The 21,419-nt window shown below is 35.5% G+C and overlaps 1 protein-coding gene across 1 annotated transcript; it reads right to left on the bottom strand.

Moving 5' to 3' along the window:
• Positions 1 to 6,710: 6,710 nt before the first annotated feature.
• Positions 6,711 to 15,234, bottom strand: TOP3A (topoisomerase 3alpha). Its single transcript, XM_078988055.1, has 24 exons — positions 14,771 to 15,234; positions 14,355 to 14,533; positions 14,197 to 14,269; positions 13,996 to 14,118; positions 13,797 to 13,918; positions 13,612 to 13,684; positions 13,401 to 13,517; positions 12,584 to 12,667; positions 12,309 to 12,488; positions 12,103 to 12,231; positions 11,943 to 12,017; positions 10,959 to 11,048; positions 10,749 to 10,850; positions 10,606 to 10,640; positions 10,359 to 10,488; positions 9,681 to 9,733; positions 9,499 to 9,598; positions 9,361 to 9,399; positions 9,173 to 9,251; positions 9,008 to 9,079; positions 8,816 to 8,899; positions 7,714 to 7,959; positions 7,354 to 7,474; positions 6,711 to 7,085 (listed from the first exon to the last, which is right to left on the bottom strand). Exons 1-24 carry the CDS (start codon positions 15,044 to 15,046, stop codon positions 6,869 to 6,871), a joined length of 2,799 nt encoding a protein of 932 aa, XP_078844181.1. The 5' UTR covers positions 15,047 to 15,234; the 3' UTR covers positions 6,711 to 6,868.
• Between the last annotated feature and the right edge of the window lie 6,185 nt (positions 15,235 to 21,419).

Here is a 21,419-nt window from a genome sequence, read left to right as displayed (position 1 = left end):
GGAGCTTGCCTCAGCTCACGCATCTGTAACTCAATCTCTAACTCACGCCGCCTGGCGGCCTCCTGCAACTCCAGCAAAGTCTCGCACCTCTGCGCAGACACAAACTGTCTGATGTCTCTCTTTAGCATACTCAGATATCGGGACATCTGAGCCTGATCTGAAGCGAACTCAGGACAAAACATCGCCCTCTCAGTAAACATCCTGGTGATTTCCGTCACCGACTCCGAATCCTGTTTCAACTCCAAGAACTCCTGAGCCAACCTCTCCCTCTCGACCTGCGGAACATAACGAGTGCTGAACATCTCCCTGAACCGATCCCATGAAATCGCAGCCCTCTGCGCATCCGAGTACGACCCCGTGGTCAATCTCCACCAATCCTTTGCTCCGAGCCTCAACATGTTCAAAGCACACCTCACCCTCTGATCAGCAGGGCATGAACACGTGAAGAAGCATCCTTCCACATCTGATAACCATCTCATAGCAATGATCGGATCCTGAACTCCATCACAAGTGGGAGGCTTCGTATTATCGAAGTCCCGATACTGAAAACCTCTACTAGCTCCTCCCCCTGCCGCTGCTACAGCTGTTGTAGCCGCCGCGACAGCCGTCTCCGTGAGAGCTGCATAGCGCTCATCAAAATACTCCACCATAGCGGTCTTGATCGACCCAAACAACTCTGGCAGCTCAGCCCAAAACAATGCGGCAACCTCATCATGCAAGATCTCACGAATCCTCGCATCCAACTCATGCGTACTCATCTGGCTGACAACCTCGGGTTGTATAGACCCACCCGGAACACCCTCTCCGGCTCCTGATCCTGACCCGGATCCACTCCCAGCGTGCCCTGAAATCTCCATACTGAAAATAAAACACCAAATCTCAGACATATTCCACTAACCCGGGAACCAGCTCTCATCCCAACCCTAGAGGTCATGGTTTCCCTGATACGCGTATGAGTCCGTGCTTTCAGTAGTACGGGCCCATACTACCTTCCACACCAACCCATATTTGTATGAAGTACTCCCACAACACCCTAACAACACACATAACAACGCTCTATCCTCACCACTAGAGGAACACTAGAAATCTCTCACAAGGAACCCTAGGCTAGCAGGCATCATAAATCAGGCAACTCATCAATAAATCCTGAAGATCCCTAGCCTAACTCTAGCATGCCGTTCTATCAAGGCTCAATAAAACAATTGTCATGTATGGTATTTTGGGGTTACTTACTGGCTCCGGCTGATCGTACCTCCGCGTCCTCCTTTACTTATTTGAAAACCATTTTAATTTCTCTTTTTGAAAACTCTCCTCGATTTGAGACTGGAGTCACACAAGTGTCCCTCCAATTCACTCAAACCAAGGCTCTGATACCAACTTGTAACATCCGAAAAACACAACCAATTTAAAATTTTCAAAACAATCCGATTTTCATTAAAATGTTTACAAAGAGGTTTTCAATACAATTCATTTAAGTGTTCCCCAGAATCATGTCGTTACGAAATCATAAGGAGCGGTACGATCGCGCCTTCGCCTTGCCACGGTCTCCTGAAGAACCTCGAAACTGACGGCTGAAAAGATAAGATCCCGCTGCTTCGAACTCTGACACAACTCCTCCACTCCAGAAGATGCCTCAACAACAGCTAAACACGAATCCAAGCAAAGCCCTTTGATCCAAACCACTTCTCCTTCAAGATTTCTCCAAGCAACACCTCTCCAAGCTCCAATTTGCTCCACCAATGCTCTTCTCCACGAGATTAGGGTTTCTGGAACTCAAGGGGGAATAAGAGAGGCTGTGGAGGGGTATAATGTTCTTTATATAGGGCTCAACCCCGGAAACTAGGGTTTTCTCCATACAGCACCTACTCGCCGAGTCCATACTTGGGACTCGCCGAGTAGGCCACTCGGCTCGCGACCATGACCGCGACCTGACTCGCCGAGTCATCCTCTAAAACTTACACTTTTAGCCCTTCAACTCTACTCTTGCGATTCCGGGATGTTACACCACTAGAATAAATAAATGTTGTAAGGCCTATGTTGTCTCTATTTATGTTTTTTATTTGTATTGACAATGACATCCCGAGGTTTTTAATATAATGAAAATACATCTCTTCAGAAATGCTTTGATAAATTATTTATCATGTTTTTTAGAACAAATTCTGCAACATATTTCTTTAAAAGTATACTAGGATTTTCAAATAAAAGATAAACAAATCTGTCTTTTCTGATCGTGAAAATAGGGATGTCACAAAATACTTCTCGGTAATTTGTATCATCATCAGTACCAACATCATCATCACATACAGTAATATCATCATCACCAACGTACTTATAGTTTTCAGGATATATACATAGTGAATATGTGTTTCTATTAGTGTTTGAGTTTCATATACAACATATCCATGAACATTGGCATATTCACGAACAATAAGAGAGATAAAAATGTAACATCCCGAAATCGCAAGAGTAGAGTTGAAGGGCTAAAAGTGTAAGTTTCGGAGGGTGACTCGGTGAGTCCATGGATAGAGTCGGCGAGTCAGGTCGCGACTATGGTCGCGTGTCAAGTTGCCTACTCGGCGAGTCCAAAGATAGACTCAGCGAGTAGGTGCTGTATGGAGAAAACCCTAATTTTCGGGGTTGAGCCCTATATAAAGAGCATTATGCCCCTCCACATCCTCCCTTATTCCCCCCTTGAGTTCCTGAAACCCTAAATTCTTGGAGAGTCCCATTGTTGAGCAAATTAGAGCTTGGAGAGGTGTTAGTTGAAGAAATCTTGAAGGAGAAGTGGCTTGGATCAAAGGGCTTTGCTTGGATTCGAGTTTCATTGTTGTTGAGGCATCCTTTGGAGGTAATACTTTCGTTCTTGGGCTGTGTTTTCCTATATTCTCATTTTGGAGTTGTGTGGGGAGCTTGGTTGTGTGGTATCTTGATGTTTGGGGTATGGATCTGAGGTTGCTACCTCAGATCTGGAGTGGAGAAGATCGTAAGAGCATTAAAGCCCCTGTTATTGTGTTGTTAATGGAGCTATCATGTCCCAAACCTTGGTTCTAAGGTGAATAAGGCCTAGATCTCTTTAGATTCACATAAAGTTTGCCACTTTACGTGATGGATGGATTGTAGGAGGTTGGATCTATGTTTTGGATCAATTTCATGGCCTGAGATGCTTCTGTATGGATTCAGACCGGTGGTACTCGTCGAGTCACATGGGGCGACTCGATGAGTTGCTTGAAGATGGCCTGGAACTCGACGAGTTGGAAGAACAACTCGGCGAGTAGGTTGAAGATAGCCTTGGACTCGGCGAGTCTGTTCTTGGACTCGGCGAGTCTTGTCGAGGAATTCCCAATATTTCTGGTTGAGTCGAGGAATCGGTGAGTCAAGGGATGACTCGGTGAGTTGGGTGCGAGTGGACTCAGAGTTGTGGGACTCGACGAGTCTTGGGGCGACTCGGCGAGTTGGGTCGCTGATTGAAGAAAGTTCTGAGCATAAGGACTCGGCGAGTCATCGGGTTGACTCGGCGAGTAGGGTCAATCAGGGGTTGACTTTGACTTGTCCAAAGTTGACCAGTTGTCTTCCAGGGGTATTTTGGTAATTAAGGGTATTTATTGAGTTGTATGTTTTGATGTTCAGTGGAGGAGTTCGTGTCAGAGTTCGAAGCAGCGGGATCTTATCCTTTCAGCCGGCAGTTTCGAGGTGAGTTATCCTCACTATATCAACAGGGTCTAAGGCACCAAGGCCGGCCCTTTATTGGATTGAAATTCGGATATGGTTATTATGTTATTGGTTGATGTGTCTGCATCCTGGTAGCTAGGATGGTACATGCTAGGAGACCTTGTTAAGGTCAGTTTCCCGATATATATGAAGTGATGCTATGCTACTGACTGGTTAGGTCGGTAACCTGGGTAGGGTAATGATATGCTATGTGATCTGTTTGTTCGGGTTGCTGGCTATGACTGTTATATGATTGTATGTTTGTGCACATGGTTGTCTGGACTAGAGATGGGTTGAGGCGGGTCATGCTTTGTGCTGTAGGCCAAGATACCCAGGGCGGACCGGTTATTCCGAAGGCCCAGCGAGCGGTCCGGATAGGCTGTAGGCCCCACGAGGGCGGACCAGACGTGCCGAGGCTCGGAGAGTGGACCAGGCCGACTGAAGGCCCGATGCGGGAGGACCAGTCACACTGTAGACTCAGAGAGTGGACCAGGTGGGTTGAAGGCCCGATGCGGGCGGACCAACCCCACTGTAGACTCGAAGGACATGACTAGACCAGGAGGATGGATCCGATGGACTGAAGGCCCGATACGGCGGACCAGTCACACAGTAGACCCGATATGCATGGTTGTTCTATGTTCTGTTATGTTATGTATGTTTTATATGTTATGGGCCGGAAGGCAATATGTTTTGGGCCGGAAGGTCGCAGCCTGGAAGGGCGTATACGTGGTTGGTATTTTGGGGGTATCTCACTAAGCTTTCGGGCTTACAGTTGTGGTTTAATGTTTTTCAGGTTCTTCAGGAGACCGTGGCAAGGCGAAGGCGCGATCGTACCGCTCCTCATGATTTTGTAGCAATGTGATTCTGGGAATACTCTAATGATTTGTATTGGAAACCTTTTTGTAAACCTTTTAATGAAAATCGGGTTGTTTTGAAAAATTTAAATTGGTTGTATTTTTCGGATGTTACAAAAAAAATAAAAAAATAAATAAAAAAATGTACCTATTTGATTTTTACCCCTTCTTCCACTAGATCGGTTCTCACTAGTGTTTTTTCTACTATACTGGTTTCCGCCAGCAATTGATTGATCCACTGCATTATATCGAATAGTCAGAGACTCTTCCATCGTAGCATCACTACCATCTTCCAAATACATATGTACAACATTTGAGACGCTTCAAATAATATTTTTCAAGTGTTCGACATCACTTTAATCAACTGTCTATATAACCACCAAGGTTCTAAATAACGTAAGACGTGACTTGGCGGCAATGTCAAACCTCAAGCTTTTCGAACCTTGGCGAGTCACGTCGTTTGTAAGGCGTGACTTAAGGCGGAAATTTTGTATATAATTCATATTTTTATATGTATTTTCTACTATTATTCATTTTTATACACATATATGGGTCAAGGCGGCGTTTTGGCAAAGCTTGGTGGCACATGCAAGCCTTGGAGTCATGGCATGCTATGGCGGAGCCATGGCGAGCTTTTTAGAACCTTGATAACCACACAACCCACCGATATATATAAAAAAAAAATTAAAAAAAAAAAAAAAAAAAAAACCTTAGTTGGAAATGAATTCATGAGAGAAATGTCATCTACGAAAAAAGATTGTATTCTTTAACAAAGTAACAAAAGAACAATTTATTAAAAAAATAAAACTAAAAACCTTATCTTATTTTTGCAATATGAATGTTATATTTCCCTAGACCTGTCAAATCGGGCCGTCGTGTCGTGTTTTTGTCTGCCACGACACGACACGACAAGGTTTTTTATAACACGAACACGACACGACACGATGTCGTGTTTCTTTCCACTAACACGAAAACGAAGCAATTAAAAAACGACAACACGACACGACACGACAAAGATAATATTACATAACTATTATTTTATTTTATTCATATTTAATCATATATAACACGATAAAAACGACAAACACGAAAACACGACAAATACATGCTCAATCGTGTTAATTTCGTATGGATTTGTAAACACGAACACGACACGACATCGTGTTTTTTAAACTTGATACGAACACGACACGAAAACAAATTCGAATTTTGATTTCGTCCCGATTTCGTTTCGTATCGTGTATTTTTGTCGTATCGTGTCATAAATTGACACCCCTATATTTCCCAAATACAGTTGTCATATTCCACAGTACAAAATGCAAAAATGACACATTCAAAATACATACAATTTCGCAAAGATGACCTACAAAATCCTTGGTGTAACATGCAAAATGGGATTTCACATGTGATTTATGAGGATTTCGCAAGTCACACCTCCAAAATTATAAAATTCAATTGAGAGTTATTCAATTTTCTTTTTTGCTTAACTGTTCAATTTTGTAGGTTTAAAGCCAGATTTCATAGGCCAAAAGCCAATTTTGTAGGTGTGACCTGCTAAATTAATGGCAATTTCAAAAAAAAAAAAACACCATACTTTTAACCTAAATCTTAGAATAAGCTTTAATTAGATTAGCCATACTTGTCTAATTTTTTGATAGCATTAACTAATTATGATTATAGTGTTGTGCACGTTGGTCCTTAATTGTGACATGGTTGCATGCTTCATTCAAAAAACTCTTCCTTACAAAACTTGAAATTTTAAACTACTTTATTTCTAAAATTGGAATAAAAACAAAACAATGCTACAAGAATACATATTTTACCCATTATATTACATATCATATCATGATAACCATTACACATCTATCTTACTATTTGATTTGTAACATCCAACACCACAAAAACTTGTCATTAACTTGATAGTATCAAACATTGTCGATTATAAATCTCTATACACATATTAATGTGTTAAAACAAGCTTATCATTTCTAATACCAAAATTTATTTAATCTTAAAAATATTTCCTTTCCTTTTTGCTAATTATGATCTCTCTTTTTATATTTACAAGTAACTTGTTTCTCATAAATTTTTCACACACAATATTATCAAATACATCCAACATCTTGAATATCAAATACAACACAATCATTAATAAACTAAATTACTACCATGCATTAATCATTTTCACAATTTGTAAATCTCATATCCAAAATGTATGATTTCCATCAAGAACACATGGAAGATTTCTGTTGACCAATTGACCAAAACATCGAATAAAATTAAATTAAAATAATAATAAAATAATATTAATTTCGCATACCGCGATTTGGGCAAACATTTGAAAAATGTGACGGATCACCACAAATAAAACAACTTCTCCCGGAAACAGGTTCACCAATGGCCGACACAAATCTCCCATCACCACCACCACCACCTCCTCCTCCACCACCGCCGCCACGACCACGGCCACCCCGCCTGGCGGTGGTTGTAGCTCTTGTAGTGGGGACACTATCCTCCCAACACCTGTAATAATGACTTAATCTGGTAAGCTATATATATATATATATATATATATATATATATATATATATATATATATATATATATATATATATATATATATATTAGAGTGATTTAATTTACTTAATACAGAAAGAACAACTTATTAAATAAAGTTGGAAAAATGAGGCTTACAAAATTGCTCTTGTTTTCTTACTTTAATTTTTTCTAATTAAGCAAAAAAAAATTATTTATTTTTGAAAATAATTTTATGGAGAGAAAATTAGCTTACATAAAAGACTTGCAACCCTGTGTTTGACAAGTGTAGAACTTTCTTCCCCGGTTAGCTTCTGTGTTGGCAGTTCTCAGAACACAAGGTGCACCACAAATAACACAAGGAACCGGTGTATCTCCTGCATTGCCAAATTACCAATTTACCCTTTTTATCCCAAAACTCAAGAGATAAGATAGTGTGGTAATTATCACCAAAAGAAATTATAAAGCAAAACCCCAAAGAGGTAAATGTAGTAAATTCTTTTTTTAGGGTTGAACGGAGGTGATTGGTGTCTTGATCTCTTGTCTATGCAAAAGACGAAAATACCCTCCATATTGGAAAAAAATAAATAAATAAAAAGATGAAAGAAATGAATACCATTATTTGAGTTGTTGAGTCTTTGAGATCTTGAACTACGCGATTGAGAAGTGAGTGAATAACAATCACTTGAAGAATGTCCTGTTTGATGACAAAAACTGCAACTACTCTGCTGATTATTATTATTATTATTATTATCATTATTATTATTATTAAAATTATAATTATTATTATTATTATTAAAATTATTTGGAGTAGTAGTATGAGAAGGCGTAGTGGTAGTGTTAGTGGCTCCTCTTCCTCTAGCTGAAACGAAAAATGACAAAAAGTTTAGTAAACATGCAGTGTTGAAATTATTTATTTATTTAGTTCAATACATATAACAAGGGTATTTTGGTCTTTTCAATAAAACAAGGAAGATGGAGTTGAAAGGCAAACATCTCCTATAAGGTGAATAGGGTAATAATAGTAACAACATGATTCATCAGCCTATGAGAGGCCACCTAGCTTATAAAATTAAAACATAAGATGCTATTTCTTTTACACATTTTTATAAAATTAAAACTTTCGGTGTATGTCCATTGTCATGTCATATTTAATTGATATGAGGTGAATGGGGCCCACAATTTTTATATATCTTAAATTACCAAATCATTTAATTAAATTATCAAGCTACCACTGAAGATAGTCGATAATGTTATAAAATATCCAGAAAGTTAGATGGTAGGGTCCCACTGAATGATAATAATAATAATTATATAAACATTATTATGAAATGTTAATAATAATTAAATCACCACTATAACTTAATTACTAATCATTACATAAATTAATTAATAATAATCAATTAAGGGATATTGTATAATTAGGTCAGCCTAATTTTAAGTTTAACAAATTATTGCTGAAGCCACTCATCACAAATTTTGGAAGTTAGGTCATCCAGCTAATAAGTCATCTGAAATGTGTAAAAGGACGAAATTACCCTTGAGTATGTAAAACGATGTAATTACCCCTATGACATGTCAATTTTATTAGATAAAAAGTATTATTATTGATTTATTGTTGCCATCACAATTTTTCTGCAATTCACAAGGTTTTCTAAGTTTTTTTTTACTACAAGGGTAAAATGGTCATTTTACAATTGGAATCGACTACATAATACCTGGTATGCTTGAAGGATTTCGATGTCCAGTTCCAGATATTTCCATGAGCTCTCTCAGAATATCATCACACCCACCAACACAACCTAAATATTATGAATATTATAAATATATTTGCAGATTTCTTTTTTTTTTAATCTTCAAAACCATTTTATAACTTTATAATATTAAATATTAAAAACTAAACAGAATACCTAAATGATTGACATTGAAATTGGGTGGTATTTCCAGCCTTCGAAATGTAAACTGGATCTTCAAAATGGGTCCTATGAAAAAATATATATATAAATATTACATCACCAAAATAAAAAGACAAAATGACCATTTTACCCTTACATTCCATTAAATAAAATAATAACCTGGAGTGCATGTATTGCAAACAGTTGTGGTGACAGTTGCTTCTGATAAGGATCCAGGAAGCCAGATCACATTTCTACACTGCATGAGTAGGATTAAATCATTATATTAATAAATATAAAACAATTTTATTAAATAAAATGATTTTAAAAAAAAATATTTTTATTAAAGACCCAAAAAAAACACTTGCCTGTGGAAAACCCAAGCAACCAACCATGTACTTTCCATCCTGTAAGGTAAGTAAAATAGATAATTTATTAAATTGACATTTTATAAATAATAATAATAATAATAATAATAATAAATAAACCAATAAATAAATAAATACCGGTTTCTTTCTAAGAACCATATCTGAATCTTGACAAACATCACATTTCCGGATTTTTTCTCCAAAACTCTGTTGCCCTGTTCCTCCAGCGTTATTTGTTCTAGATATAGAAGGGTAAAAACGTAAAAAACCAACTTTATTTGCATGATAAAAGTCTAAAACATATGAATAAAGTCACAAACCTGTCAAAGAATATCTCCAAGGCTTCAAAGAGTTTTACTTTATTTAACCTTGCCTGAAAAAGTAAATCGTTTCAAAAAGTCAACTAGTCAACACATCAAAATGCAAAAAAGTCAACATAATTTGATGAGTATACGTAAGGTATATTTCTTTTTTAAACGAGACTAAATTACCATTTTACCCTTATGTTTCGAAAAACAAAATTTCACAATATTCATATCATGATTAACAATATTTAGTCGATTTTGATGTGATAGGAGTTGAGAGGAAAAAAGTAAAAAGGGTAAAATAGGTAAAGAAGTATGTTTCTTTTTTGAAATGAAAACCCTTTGAACGAGACTAAATTACCATTTTACCCTTACATTTCAGAAAACAAAATTTCACAATATTCATATCATTATCAACAATATTTAATCGATTTTGATGTGATAGGAGTTGAGAGGAAAAAAGTAAAAAGGGCAAAATAGGTAAAGAAGTATATTTCATTTTTTGAAATGAAAACCCTTTGAACAAGACTAAATTACCCTTTTACCCTTACATTTCAAAAAACAAAATTTCCTAATATTCATATCATTATCAACAATATTTAATCGAATTTGATGTGATAGGAGTTGAGAGGAAAAAAGTAAAAAGGGTAAAATAGGTATTAAAAAAAAAAAAAAAAGTAAGTGTCAACATACATCTAAAAAGCAATCTTTCATCTGCTGCAAACAAGTTGCAAGAACATCATTTTTTCTTTTGTTTCCTTCACTAACTGCTTTCATATCCATTTCCATCATACTCCTAAGATATGGTTTCCATAGCTCATACCTTTAAAAATAATAAAAAAAAAAAACATATAATTATATTTTAAAATAAAAAACATAAATTTAAAATAACAGTAAACAAAAAGGTAATCAAAATATATGTCTTATTAGACTTACTCACCCCATATCATCATATCCCATAACTAATGCCTCACCCTGTAATCATATCCAAATTCACAATAAAAAATAAATAACTAGAATAAAGAAAGTAAAAGAAATTTTTTATATTATTTATAATACTGGATATAGAGGAAAATGAAATACAAGATTAGTTGGCTTGAAATGTTGCGATTCTTTAGTAGCATAAAACCGATCAGTTAGCTTTTTAATGTGATCATGCATTGTTGCATCTGTGCCAATTCCTGCCTAAAAAAAAGACAAAAACAAATGAATAAATAAAGTTTTTTTTATTATTTGAATTTTGAAAAATAATATTGTAATATTTGATGCTAAATAGTAAATACAGAGACTTACCTTATCCATACAATCTAAAAGATCAGCTTCACTTAAGAGGGGAGGTGGTCTAGTAATCCCTGACTCAAGAGTCAATGATGTTGGAGTAAACTGTAATATTTTTTTAATCAAGTTATTTGAAACCCAAAATAACAGTAAAATTACATTTTTGGCCCCTCAGTATAGTTGATACTTTTAACTTTGGTCTTGAAAAGTTTTCTCTTGCAAATTTGGTCTTTATTTGAAGTTTTTGTAACGTTTTAGTCATGTTTCAAATAAAATTACTATATTTTTGGGGTCAAAATTGCAAAAATCAGATATACTTTGGATCAAAAATAGTATTTTTTCTTGGAACAGGGACCAAAAATGTTACAAGAAACTCAGATAAGGACCAAAATTGCAAAAGAAAACTTTTTGGGACCATAATTGAAAGATAAATACTTTTTGGGACCAAATTTGCAAGATAAAACTTTTTGAACCAATATTAATGCAAGAGAAAACTTTCTGTGACCAAAATTGCAAAAATCAGCTGTACTTGGACCAAAAATAGTAACTTTATTTGAAACAGGGACCAAAAATGTTACAAGGGACTCAAATAAGGACCAAAATTGCAAGAGAAAACTTTTTGGGACCATAAATGATTAATAAATATTTTTTGAGATCAAAATTGCAAGAAAAAACTTTCTGGGACCAAAAATGCAAGAAAAAACTTTCTGGGACCAAAATTGCAAGAAAAAACTTTCTGGGACCAAAATTGCAAAAATCAGCTATACTTGGGACCAAAAATAGTAATTTTATTTGAAACAGGGACCAAAAATGTTACAAAGGACTCAAATAAGGACCAAAATTGCAAGAGAAAACTTTTTGAGACCATAAATACTTTATGGGACCAAAATTGCAAGATAAACACTTTTTTGGACCAAAATTGAAAAAATCAGAAACTCTCAGGGACCAAAAATGTAATATACTCAAATTCCAAATTATTCATTTTGCCAAAACACTAACCTGCTGTCCAAATGTGTAATTTGGGATAAGTGATCCACCCCAGGTTTCGAATCTGTAAACTTCCAAATAATTTTTCTGTACAAATGTTTCAAACACTCAACATTAAAAAGCCTTTAACAGATTACATAAAAAGCTAAATTTAATAAAAAATTAAACTCACAGCAACTATTGTCCTCCCCAATGCTGAAAACACCTCTCCAGCAATATCAATCTCTACTGTGGTTTCAGCTCCAACAGCAGGTTGAGATACACATGCCAAATAATGTCGAACAACCAGCTCATACAGTTTCTACATCAAAGATTTTTTAAAGTTAATGTGAATTTACTAAATTACCCTTGTGATGTCTCATTACTATATATACTTACACGATGATCCTCACTCCAACCAGATTCACCAGATGAGTATTTCGTAGGGTGAATGGGAGGATGTGCTTTGTCATCATGCCCACCATTGGTTGGATTTTTCCAGAGTCCTGATGAAGGATCTAATAACCTCTTCGCATATGGGCCCCACACTGGATGCTCTTGTTGTTCTTGCACAAGTATCTTTAAGTAATGTTAAATTACTAAACTACCCTTTGATATTGGAAATAATAATAATAATAATAATAAGAATTTTATTTAGGGTAAAAGATGCTTACATGTAAATCGGTTCTTGATGAAAAAGAATCGGTTTCTGTTCGTGGGTAGCTTATGAAACCAGATTGGTAAAGGTCTTCTGCAATCTACCAAAAAAAAAAAAAAAAGTATGAGTTCATGTATTTATGAAGAAAAATGTTGATTGAAGAATTGAATGTAATGGAAGGAAGTGAAACCAAGGGAGAAGTGTGATTAAGTTTTTTGAGTGATTTACAAAAATGGTCATTGTGATATCTGTTTTTAATGTGTTTAGTCCAAAATTGGAATATTTTTTTAGTTTTGGTCCTTGTTTCAAGGTTTTGTAACGGCTTTGGTCTATGGAATCTTGGAATAAGGAGAAAAAATTATATGACACCTTAAAAAAGGACCAAAATGCTTCGATTGTGGACTGAAAAGAGTAAAATCAGAAAGTGTAAGGACCTTTTTTGTAATTTACTTTAAGTTTTCTCCTCATGTTGATAAAGTATTTGAACACATCAAGAATTGATGGAAATTGGAAATGCAAGTATAAAGGGGTGAAGGACAATTGATTTTCTACATAATATACAAAAATGGTCCCTGTACTTTTTGACTTTTACTGTGTTTAGTCCAAAATCAAAACATTCTTTACTTTTGGTCCTTATTATTCAATTTTGGTCCTTAGAACCTTTAAATGAGGATCAAAATCGATAAGAAGCCTTGAAATAAGTACCAAAACTGAAAAAGCTTTGATTTTGGACTAATCATGATATAAATCAAAATGCACAGGGACCATTTTTGTAATTCACTCTAAGCTTTCTCTTCGAAAGGAACTCCCTTGTTACAAATGACAAAACTAACCTTCATGGTTTGTTCAGAACTCATCCTGAAATAACGTGAAGCTCGTTTCTCCAGCTCAATAGTGTTCAAAGGGTGTGGAGGGTATTTTAGTCTCTCCTGCTGCTTAACTTTTGTCACCTGAAAAATATAAATATAAATAATTATTTATATTTTATAGTTCCTATGAACTCATTACAAATTCAGAAAAAAAATACTGCTTTTTAACACTTACAGTTGCTATGGGTTCTTGAAGACACATTTCATAAAGTAATACTGCACATGTGTAATCAAACAAATGCCCACGCCTGAAATTTAAAAAATAAATAAATAAATAAAAGTTATATCATTAATATTTAAGAAATTTATAACAAAACATATAAAAAGATTGAAAAATAAACAAATGCTTGAACGTTTTACATCCAATTAAAAGTAGAAGTGCCTTCATCAGCTGTATGAGTGCACTGAATCTTCCAAAATTCTTCAGGTTCATGTGCTTGTATCTCCCAATATCTTTCCACAACAAATCCCAATGTGGGAAACTACAATAGATGTATAATTATTTAATTCCTAAAATACCCTTACATCATTTTTTGCATCAAAATGGTGTAAAGAATACCTGACAAGGACCATAGCTTAGAACAAGGCTTCTGCCATCTGTAGAAAAGTTAAAAGCAAATGCATCTTTCAATAACATTGTTTGAAATCTTGTAAATGAAGCGCCAATTCGAAGATCTATTTCCTGAAAAAGATTCCAAATTGGTATGATAATTCAATTATAAATTCATGGATTTTGAAATATGTTTTGAGGAACACTCACTTGCCTAACATCAACTGCATCTGAAAATAATTGATTAGGGCGTACAAGATTTTGTACAGCTTGGTGGATTTCCCTGTTGAAGAAAGATTAAAATTTGTAGTTTAGATGATTGAAAAGAGATGAAATGAAGTGTTGAAAGGGGGATTTGAGTTTTAGACCTATCGATTAATGAAGAGAAATGAGCCCTCCATATATCGAGACGAGAATTTGCATTTGAGCAAACTTCCACGACTTCAAATGCAATGTTTTCTCCTTCTCTATCACAATCCAGCCACAATACAAGCCATTGACATTTTCTCGCTTCCTCCTCCAAGGTCTTTTTGATGTCTAATTTGTCCTTGATTACATAACATAAGCAAATTCACAAGACGATAATGGTTTCAGAGGATGAACACCAAACAAAACAAGTTCAGAATTGGGAACGAAATAACCAAAAACAAGTAGAGAATCCATAAAGCATTTAAGTTGAAAGGAAATTAACCCAATTGAAGTTTCAAGGTCAAAATGTAGGTCTGGGTTTTGAACAAACAGGAGATCAGATGATGAATATAAGAACAATATGTAGTGTACTGACATCGGGGACATGTTTGCGGATGGGTGCTTGAAATAGATCGACGGGGTCGCAAGAGTTCCACTTCCGATAGCGGCTTTCAAACTCTATTTCCATTAGATGTCCAGTGACGGATGTGAACATCATCTGACAAGGCTGTCCTTGAATCGTGTAATTGAACTCGAACACTTTGTTGTACCTTGACCTCCCCTCTCGCGTTCTTAACCCCTGGCCCCTCGATAATATTCCTGATACCGTCTTTGCCACCGACGGTTTCTCTGCTACATTCAGCACCCTCATTGCCCTCCCTCCGCCGCCTCCCGCCGCTATTTTCCGGTCGGAGAGTCGAATCCGACTATTTTACTGGCTCTCTGTTCAAAGTTCAAACCCTTTTGGGGGTTTTAGACCCAAATCCTCTCTTTTTCCCGCCTTTGTGCTTGCTGGTGATGTTGTGGCAATTTGGGTTACATGGGATGGGAGAATGTACAACAAGTCTTTCCGACCCAAATTAGGTGCAATGTGATATTTTTTTGAAAATTATTTAATTTAAATAAAAACTTCAATTTTAATAAAAAAACATAATATTTCATAACTTCAAATTAAAAAATAAAAATAAAAATATTACATTTCATTATTTAAAAAAAAACATAACATAACATTAAAAAAGTCATAAACACTCGGAAAATAAAAATAAATAGAAATTTTAAACTTACAAACATAAAAAAACACACAACAATTACGGGGTAAAAATAACTAGAAATTTTACACCTACTTAGCACAACGTCTTTTAATGTCAACTTTCATCGTCAAAACAATTTCAAACTCATCCTCGGTCGTGTGTGTTGTGCTTATTATTAGTATCTCCATGTCGCTATCTTTTTGTTTCATATGCTCTCTTTTGGAAGCAATTTGCAAAAATTTGTCCGTTCTTTTATCCATTCACATTGCTCCTTATTTCTTTCAAGTCATTTGAATCTACCGTTTTGCCTTTTTCTTTGTGTTTTGTTTTGTCACATCCCATTGTTCAGGAATGTGGTGTAACTTGAACATGTTCGTCATCATTGAGGCGGTCCTAACGAGTATCCGATGTAGTGTGGTCAGCTTCGAATGTTCTATCGATATGTTCGTCAGATGTTTTGCTCTTTTTTCCATTTTTGGTTATCTTTCACGATATTCCAGAAGTCAATAAATTTGAAGGCCTTCTTGTTTTCTTTTTGGTACATTTTTAGAGTTTTCTTCAAAATTACTTTATCATTTTCTCTGCTTTTCCATTAACGTTTCATGTTGTTATACAAATCATTAAACAACATGAGTTCCTTGTTTTGTCTTCCCCCATTTGGAATACACTTGGTCCTTTGAACGATAATCTACAAGGTTCATTCCATTGTGGAGCTTTTTGTAACCGGCCTCCAAAAATGGTCATGTTTTTGGTCTTTTCCTATCGTTGCGTCTTCAGAAATGTTAATCAATGCTTGTGCTAATGCTATAACTTCTTTGGGTTCCCATGCTTTGGTTGTCGCCTTCTCTTTTGTGTTTTAATGGGTTGGGTTTCTCAAACGATTTTGGGTTCAGAATCGGAAACGAGTGCTTAAGTCTCTTGAACGAATTCGGGTTGAAACAAAAAGTCAAACAGATTAAAGTTAGTGTCATATTGTGGTTGCGTTTATGGTTGTGATTGTGACTGTGGGAATTGGTGATGATAATATGGTAACATACCATCATAGTTATAATCTGGGGGCGAAAAAATTTGTTAATCATAAGAAGGTATTGTGGTGTTTCTAATAGGTGTTTTTTGGTTGTTTGAGTTGTTGGAAGAAGACATATTGATAGTTTTGATAAAAACAATATTGAAAGATAAAATAAATGGATTAAGGTGTGGTAAATTAAGGGTTGTAATGTTTATTTATAGGTAAAAAAAACAAAAATCGAATTTAAAACATTTGACCTTTCAAATGTTGGGAATAGGTAAAGCAAGAGAGAAAGTGTGTAGCGGATTCATATTGTGTACGGCCAAACCGCATGGGAAACCATATACAGAGCGGTGTTCCCCACCGCCACTGTGGCGAAACCACGGCTAAACCATGGCCATTCCATTTGGTCTTACCCACTTGGATGAGTGGTCTCTCATTAAAGGGATCTGGAATGTGGTCCCAACCACAACCCGAAATAACATCTTGGAACATGTCGGCTTTGGCGACAATAAACTCGGATGGTAAAGAAATTTAAGTGTTGTGGATATGTTCTTGAAAGAGGATAAAAATGATTTATTAATATATTATATGAATAATATATTAAAAGAGAAATCATATTATTTAATTAACATTGGTCAATAATTAATTTAGAATTAGTTTTATGGTCAAAAAAGGTTAATTTAATTAAGGGGGATGATATTGTAATTATGTGATAATTGTTGAATGGGCTGTGGATCCCTAGGTTTAAGGGATGGACGAAATCCTTGTGGAAGCCCACTAGATTTCGTCCATAGTGTATTTTTGAAAGATCCTATCGGCTACTTAGAGCCTAAGCAACTAGATTAGGTCTTTGACTGAAACCTTAATTCTTCAGCTATATAAAAACCCTCTTGGCATCATATTTTTTGGCGACATGAAATCCTAGAAAGATCCTAGAGCCGATCTTGAGCCTCCTCCCCTCTCTCTAAAATTCTCCACAAGGGCATAACACAAATAATAAAACTGGGGGGGGGGGGGGGGGGCAAAACCAAAACTTCGTTAAATGCTTTTTGAATGATCACAAATTATACGTGTATTAGCCATAGTTACTATATACACTACATTTAGTCAAGTATAAAACATCACCAACAAATCACTTGTAAAATGCCTAACAAGTAAAACAAAATCATGTAAGTATGACAAAATACATCAAGCAATAAGTTCATAATAAAAATGAGGTTATAGTTGTATGTATATCCTTCCATTCATGTTTATATGTATATACACATACATTTTTTTGAACGGGTGTATACATAGACACATAACTATACATGTATATGATGTGTACATATATGGTTGTATATACTTCCATAAGAAGAATTATAGCTCAAATTATGGATAAACCTATAAAATATATAAAAATATTAGGGTGTCCTCTTCTGATCAGTTCCAAAACCCTCACTGGGCACTTTTATCAAAACACTTAGGATGTAAAATTTCAAGACCACATTTTGTAGTTAGACCCATAATATAAATCATAGATATAAAAGACCGCTAGATCAATTCCAAATGGAAAAAATAAAGAAGAGATTACATATAAAATTTTGAAACTTTATATGTTCATCAAAACTCATTTTCACAAAATAGACCTCATTGAGGACTCTTCATAAACACTTCATGTGCAACTCCACATGTTCAATTCCAGCAACATTAAATTGTGGTACAAAAGACATCAATGTACATTTTTTTTCTCAAGTAATAAAGAGATCAAATCAACATATTAAAAAAAACACCTAATACATAACTAGAATTGTATGAACTTAGAGTTTGCAAGGGAAAGTTAGAGAAAGAGAAAGAGATATAAAGAGTACAATATGGAATCGGTGGTGGTTGAAAGGAAGAAGCGATCATGTTTCAGTCTTTTCTCCATTTCATTATTTGCATCTTTACATCTTAAGTATTCATTAGAAATTATTCCCTAACAAATATATCTCCCCACCTTTTTTCCCTTGTGTAGTTACCTTGATCACAACCATTCCGACATCCTTCCTCTGAAACATCTATGGCAAATAACATAGATCTGGTGAAAAACGAGGGGGGGGGGCATGGGCTCCCCTGGCCTCTTAAAGGATCCGTCACTGATTCTCCAATTGCTTGTGGTGTTTGTGATCGATTAGAGGTATTACACTTGTGATACTAAGCTCTCAAAGGCAAGGATCTTCAAGCTACAATTGAAAGGTAACATTCTCACTTGTTTATTTATGTTGATTTTGATTTTGTATGCTAGATTTAGGGTTTACAAGCTTTGGATGATTATTGCATGTACAATTAGAAAAAACTATATCCAAAGCTTTAGGGTTTGCATGTGCACCGTAGGATTATTGTTTTGCTCATAACCCAACAATATCAACATGTATGGATATTCTGGGAATCACTTACTTGGGCTCGGATAATTTCACGCATCACAGTCCCTATTTCTTTATAAAAATCTTTTCATAAACTTATTTTCTTTATAAAAATATTTTTAGAAACTTATTTTATTTCAAAAGATTACTAATTCCTCGGTTTGAGTTCAGACATACCCAAGAATGTGCCTGAATCCCTCAAACCAAGGCTCTGATACCAACTTGTAACGTCCTGAAAATGCAAGGATTTTTTTTTTCAATTTTAAAACAATAAATCATACAAACGAGTTGTTCCAAAACTGATCAAGGTGAATATATTATTTAAACATCAGAGTGATATCATTAATTGCCAATATAGAAAACTTTAGGAGATGTTGTGTAGTCACGTTAAGCCCTTTCCTTTCGAATCGAAAGTATCTGAAAACCCATGGTCGTAAAAAATGTTCGACGTTAGTAGTCGGTGGACTGGGGTTAAGCGATTAATCGGCTAGGCGAAGATTAATCTAGCCGATTAATCGGGGACCATTAATTGCTAATTTGCTGAATTTTAAAAAATTAAATATGACTAATATCATATCAAAGTTCATAAATACCAATAATATCATAACAAAATAGATTAATATGATTAATACAACACTAATCATGCCTCAAATAGTTTCCATTGATTTAAAAGTTCTTCAAAATGTTAAAATTTCATCGTTTTATACTGTTTCACTCATTATGTATGTAAGGATTAATCGTTAGGCGCCATCTAATCGGTCGAGTAGCGCTTAGGGATTAATCGGAGATTAATCGGGACCTAGTCGGGATCTTTACAATAGTGCCTGGAACCATAAATATGAAACCATAAGCACAAAGCTTTGTGAGTTCCCCAAAATACCACATTCTAAAACATACAAGTGTCATGGGCTACCCCCGTGGTCTTTCCTGCACTGCTGAGGGCCAAATCCTAGTCTTACACACAAGTGCTAGGGGCCAGATCCTAGTCTTTCATATAATTGCTAGGGGCCAGATCCTGGTCTTTCATACCATTTTCAGGGCCAGATCCTGGTCTTTCATACAATTGCTATGGGCTAGGTCCTATTCTTTCATGCAAGCATCACATATATACCTAGCATTCCTCATAATAAGTAATGAGTCGACATTGTTTTCTTTAACCCATAGGTATAATGAGAAGACTCACCTCACAGTTTGAAAGAATAGCTCAACCGATCACTACTCTAAAAGCTATCTCTAACAGTCACCTATACAATTAACAGGAACCCAAATCTCAAACTATAAATCAAATTACCTAAAATGCCCTTAGGTCAAACTTGGTCAACCCTGATCAAAGTCAAAGTCAATGGTCAAGGTCCAAATTTCAATATTTCTTCCCAGTGGAGTACACCCTATGTACCAAGAGAGTACACCCAACGTACTTTAATGTTAACCAAAAGCAGGGCACTAACCGCGTACGCGCAACGCACCACTAGGTACGCCCAATGTACTTAGCCCAGTCCTAAAACTCCATTAATAGCTTATTCTATTAAGCCCTTACCTCCAAAACTCAGATCCAAGCCCAAAATGATGTCCTAATTCATAAAGTTTCCAACTTTATGACTTTGCATGGCTATAAAGTGCTTAATGTCCAAAACCCTAAGTTCTTAACCCAATACGACGTCACAACTCTTGTATGGAACGGATAGAAGGTCCAATATCACATTTTTTATGGTTCACAATAGCTCTAGAATAGATAAAGTTTCCAACTTTATCCATTAGAATGGTCCCAACAAAGAAAATCTAGTCTTTAAGTCTCAAAGGGACCCAAAAGTGCATCTTTTTCAAGTTAATCCATTGAGTACAAGTCTCCAACCTTTAGATCTGAATCAAAATGATGTTTAGATGGATAAAGTTTCCAACTTTATCCATAACAAGATCACAAACTTTCAAGATCTAAACTTTATTCACTTAAAGTAACTAAAAGCTCATAACACCAAAAACTAGCTTGATCTGAAAATTTCATCATCAAGATTTAAACTTTATACATCTAGCAGAAAGATCAAAGTGAACAAAGTCTGGACCTATAAGCTCCAATGCAACCGACATTTCTTCAATGAGTTCCTTCTTCTCCAAGGTGCACCAAGAACATTCCAAAGCACCTAAAAACACCTTCTTTTTTCTCACAAGGGTCAATATAGGGTTAGGGTTACAAGAGAGGGTGTTGGAGAGGTGGATGTTGAGAATGGAATGGGTTTCAGTGAGTTAAGGAGCTTAAATTGGGCTCAAACCAGGAAAATAAGGGTTGGTAGATGGTGTGTAGTTGATTTGATGAATATCGTATTTGTACGTGACTTAGCTGCTTTATTAAGTCCTTACATTTATTTTCAGGTCGTAATTTTTTTTGGAGGCTATCCTAGTCATGAGTTAGTGGTCTAATGTGCGTTTATGACAAGACGAGATCACGAAAGAATAGTCTTTTTGATGATATTGTATCTTTTGCTTTTACTTAGGTAGCATATATGAAACAGAAATTCCAGGTTAAATGGAATTAGTGGCTTCATAATACCTTTTTAAACTCTTAATGTTTTTGATTGGTTTTATAGAGTTTGTTTTAATGCA

The sequence above is a fragment of the Lactuca saligna genome, chromosome 1 (genome assembly GCF_052625555.1).
Source record: "Lactuca saligna cultivar CGN05327 chromosome 1, ASM5262555v1, whole genome shotgun sequence".
Taxonomy (NCBI): domain Eukaryota; kingdom Viridiplantae; phylum Streptophyta; class Magnoliopsida; order Asterales; family Asteraceae; genus Lactuca; species Lactuca saligna.
The sequence above is the reverse complement of the archived record's forward strand: the minus strand, read 5'-3'. Positions and strand labels throughout refer to the sequence as shown.

Coding starts and splice junctions, on each gene's coding strand:
- TOP3A (XM_078988055.1), bottom strand. CDS start 15,046: ATGAGGGTGCTGAATGTAGCAGAGAAACCGTCGGTGGCAAAGACGGTA. Junction 14,534..14,770: donor TCCGCAAACATGTCCCCGAT/GTCAGTACACTA, acceptor TATGTAATCAAG/GACAAATTAGACATCAAAAA. Junction 13,518..13,611: donor TTCAAGAACCCATAGCAACT/GTAAGTGTTAAA, acceptor TATATTTTTCAG/GTGACAAAAGTTAAGCAGCA.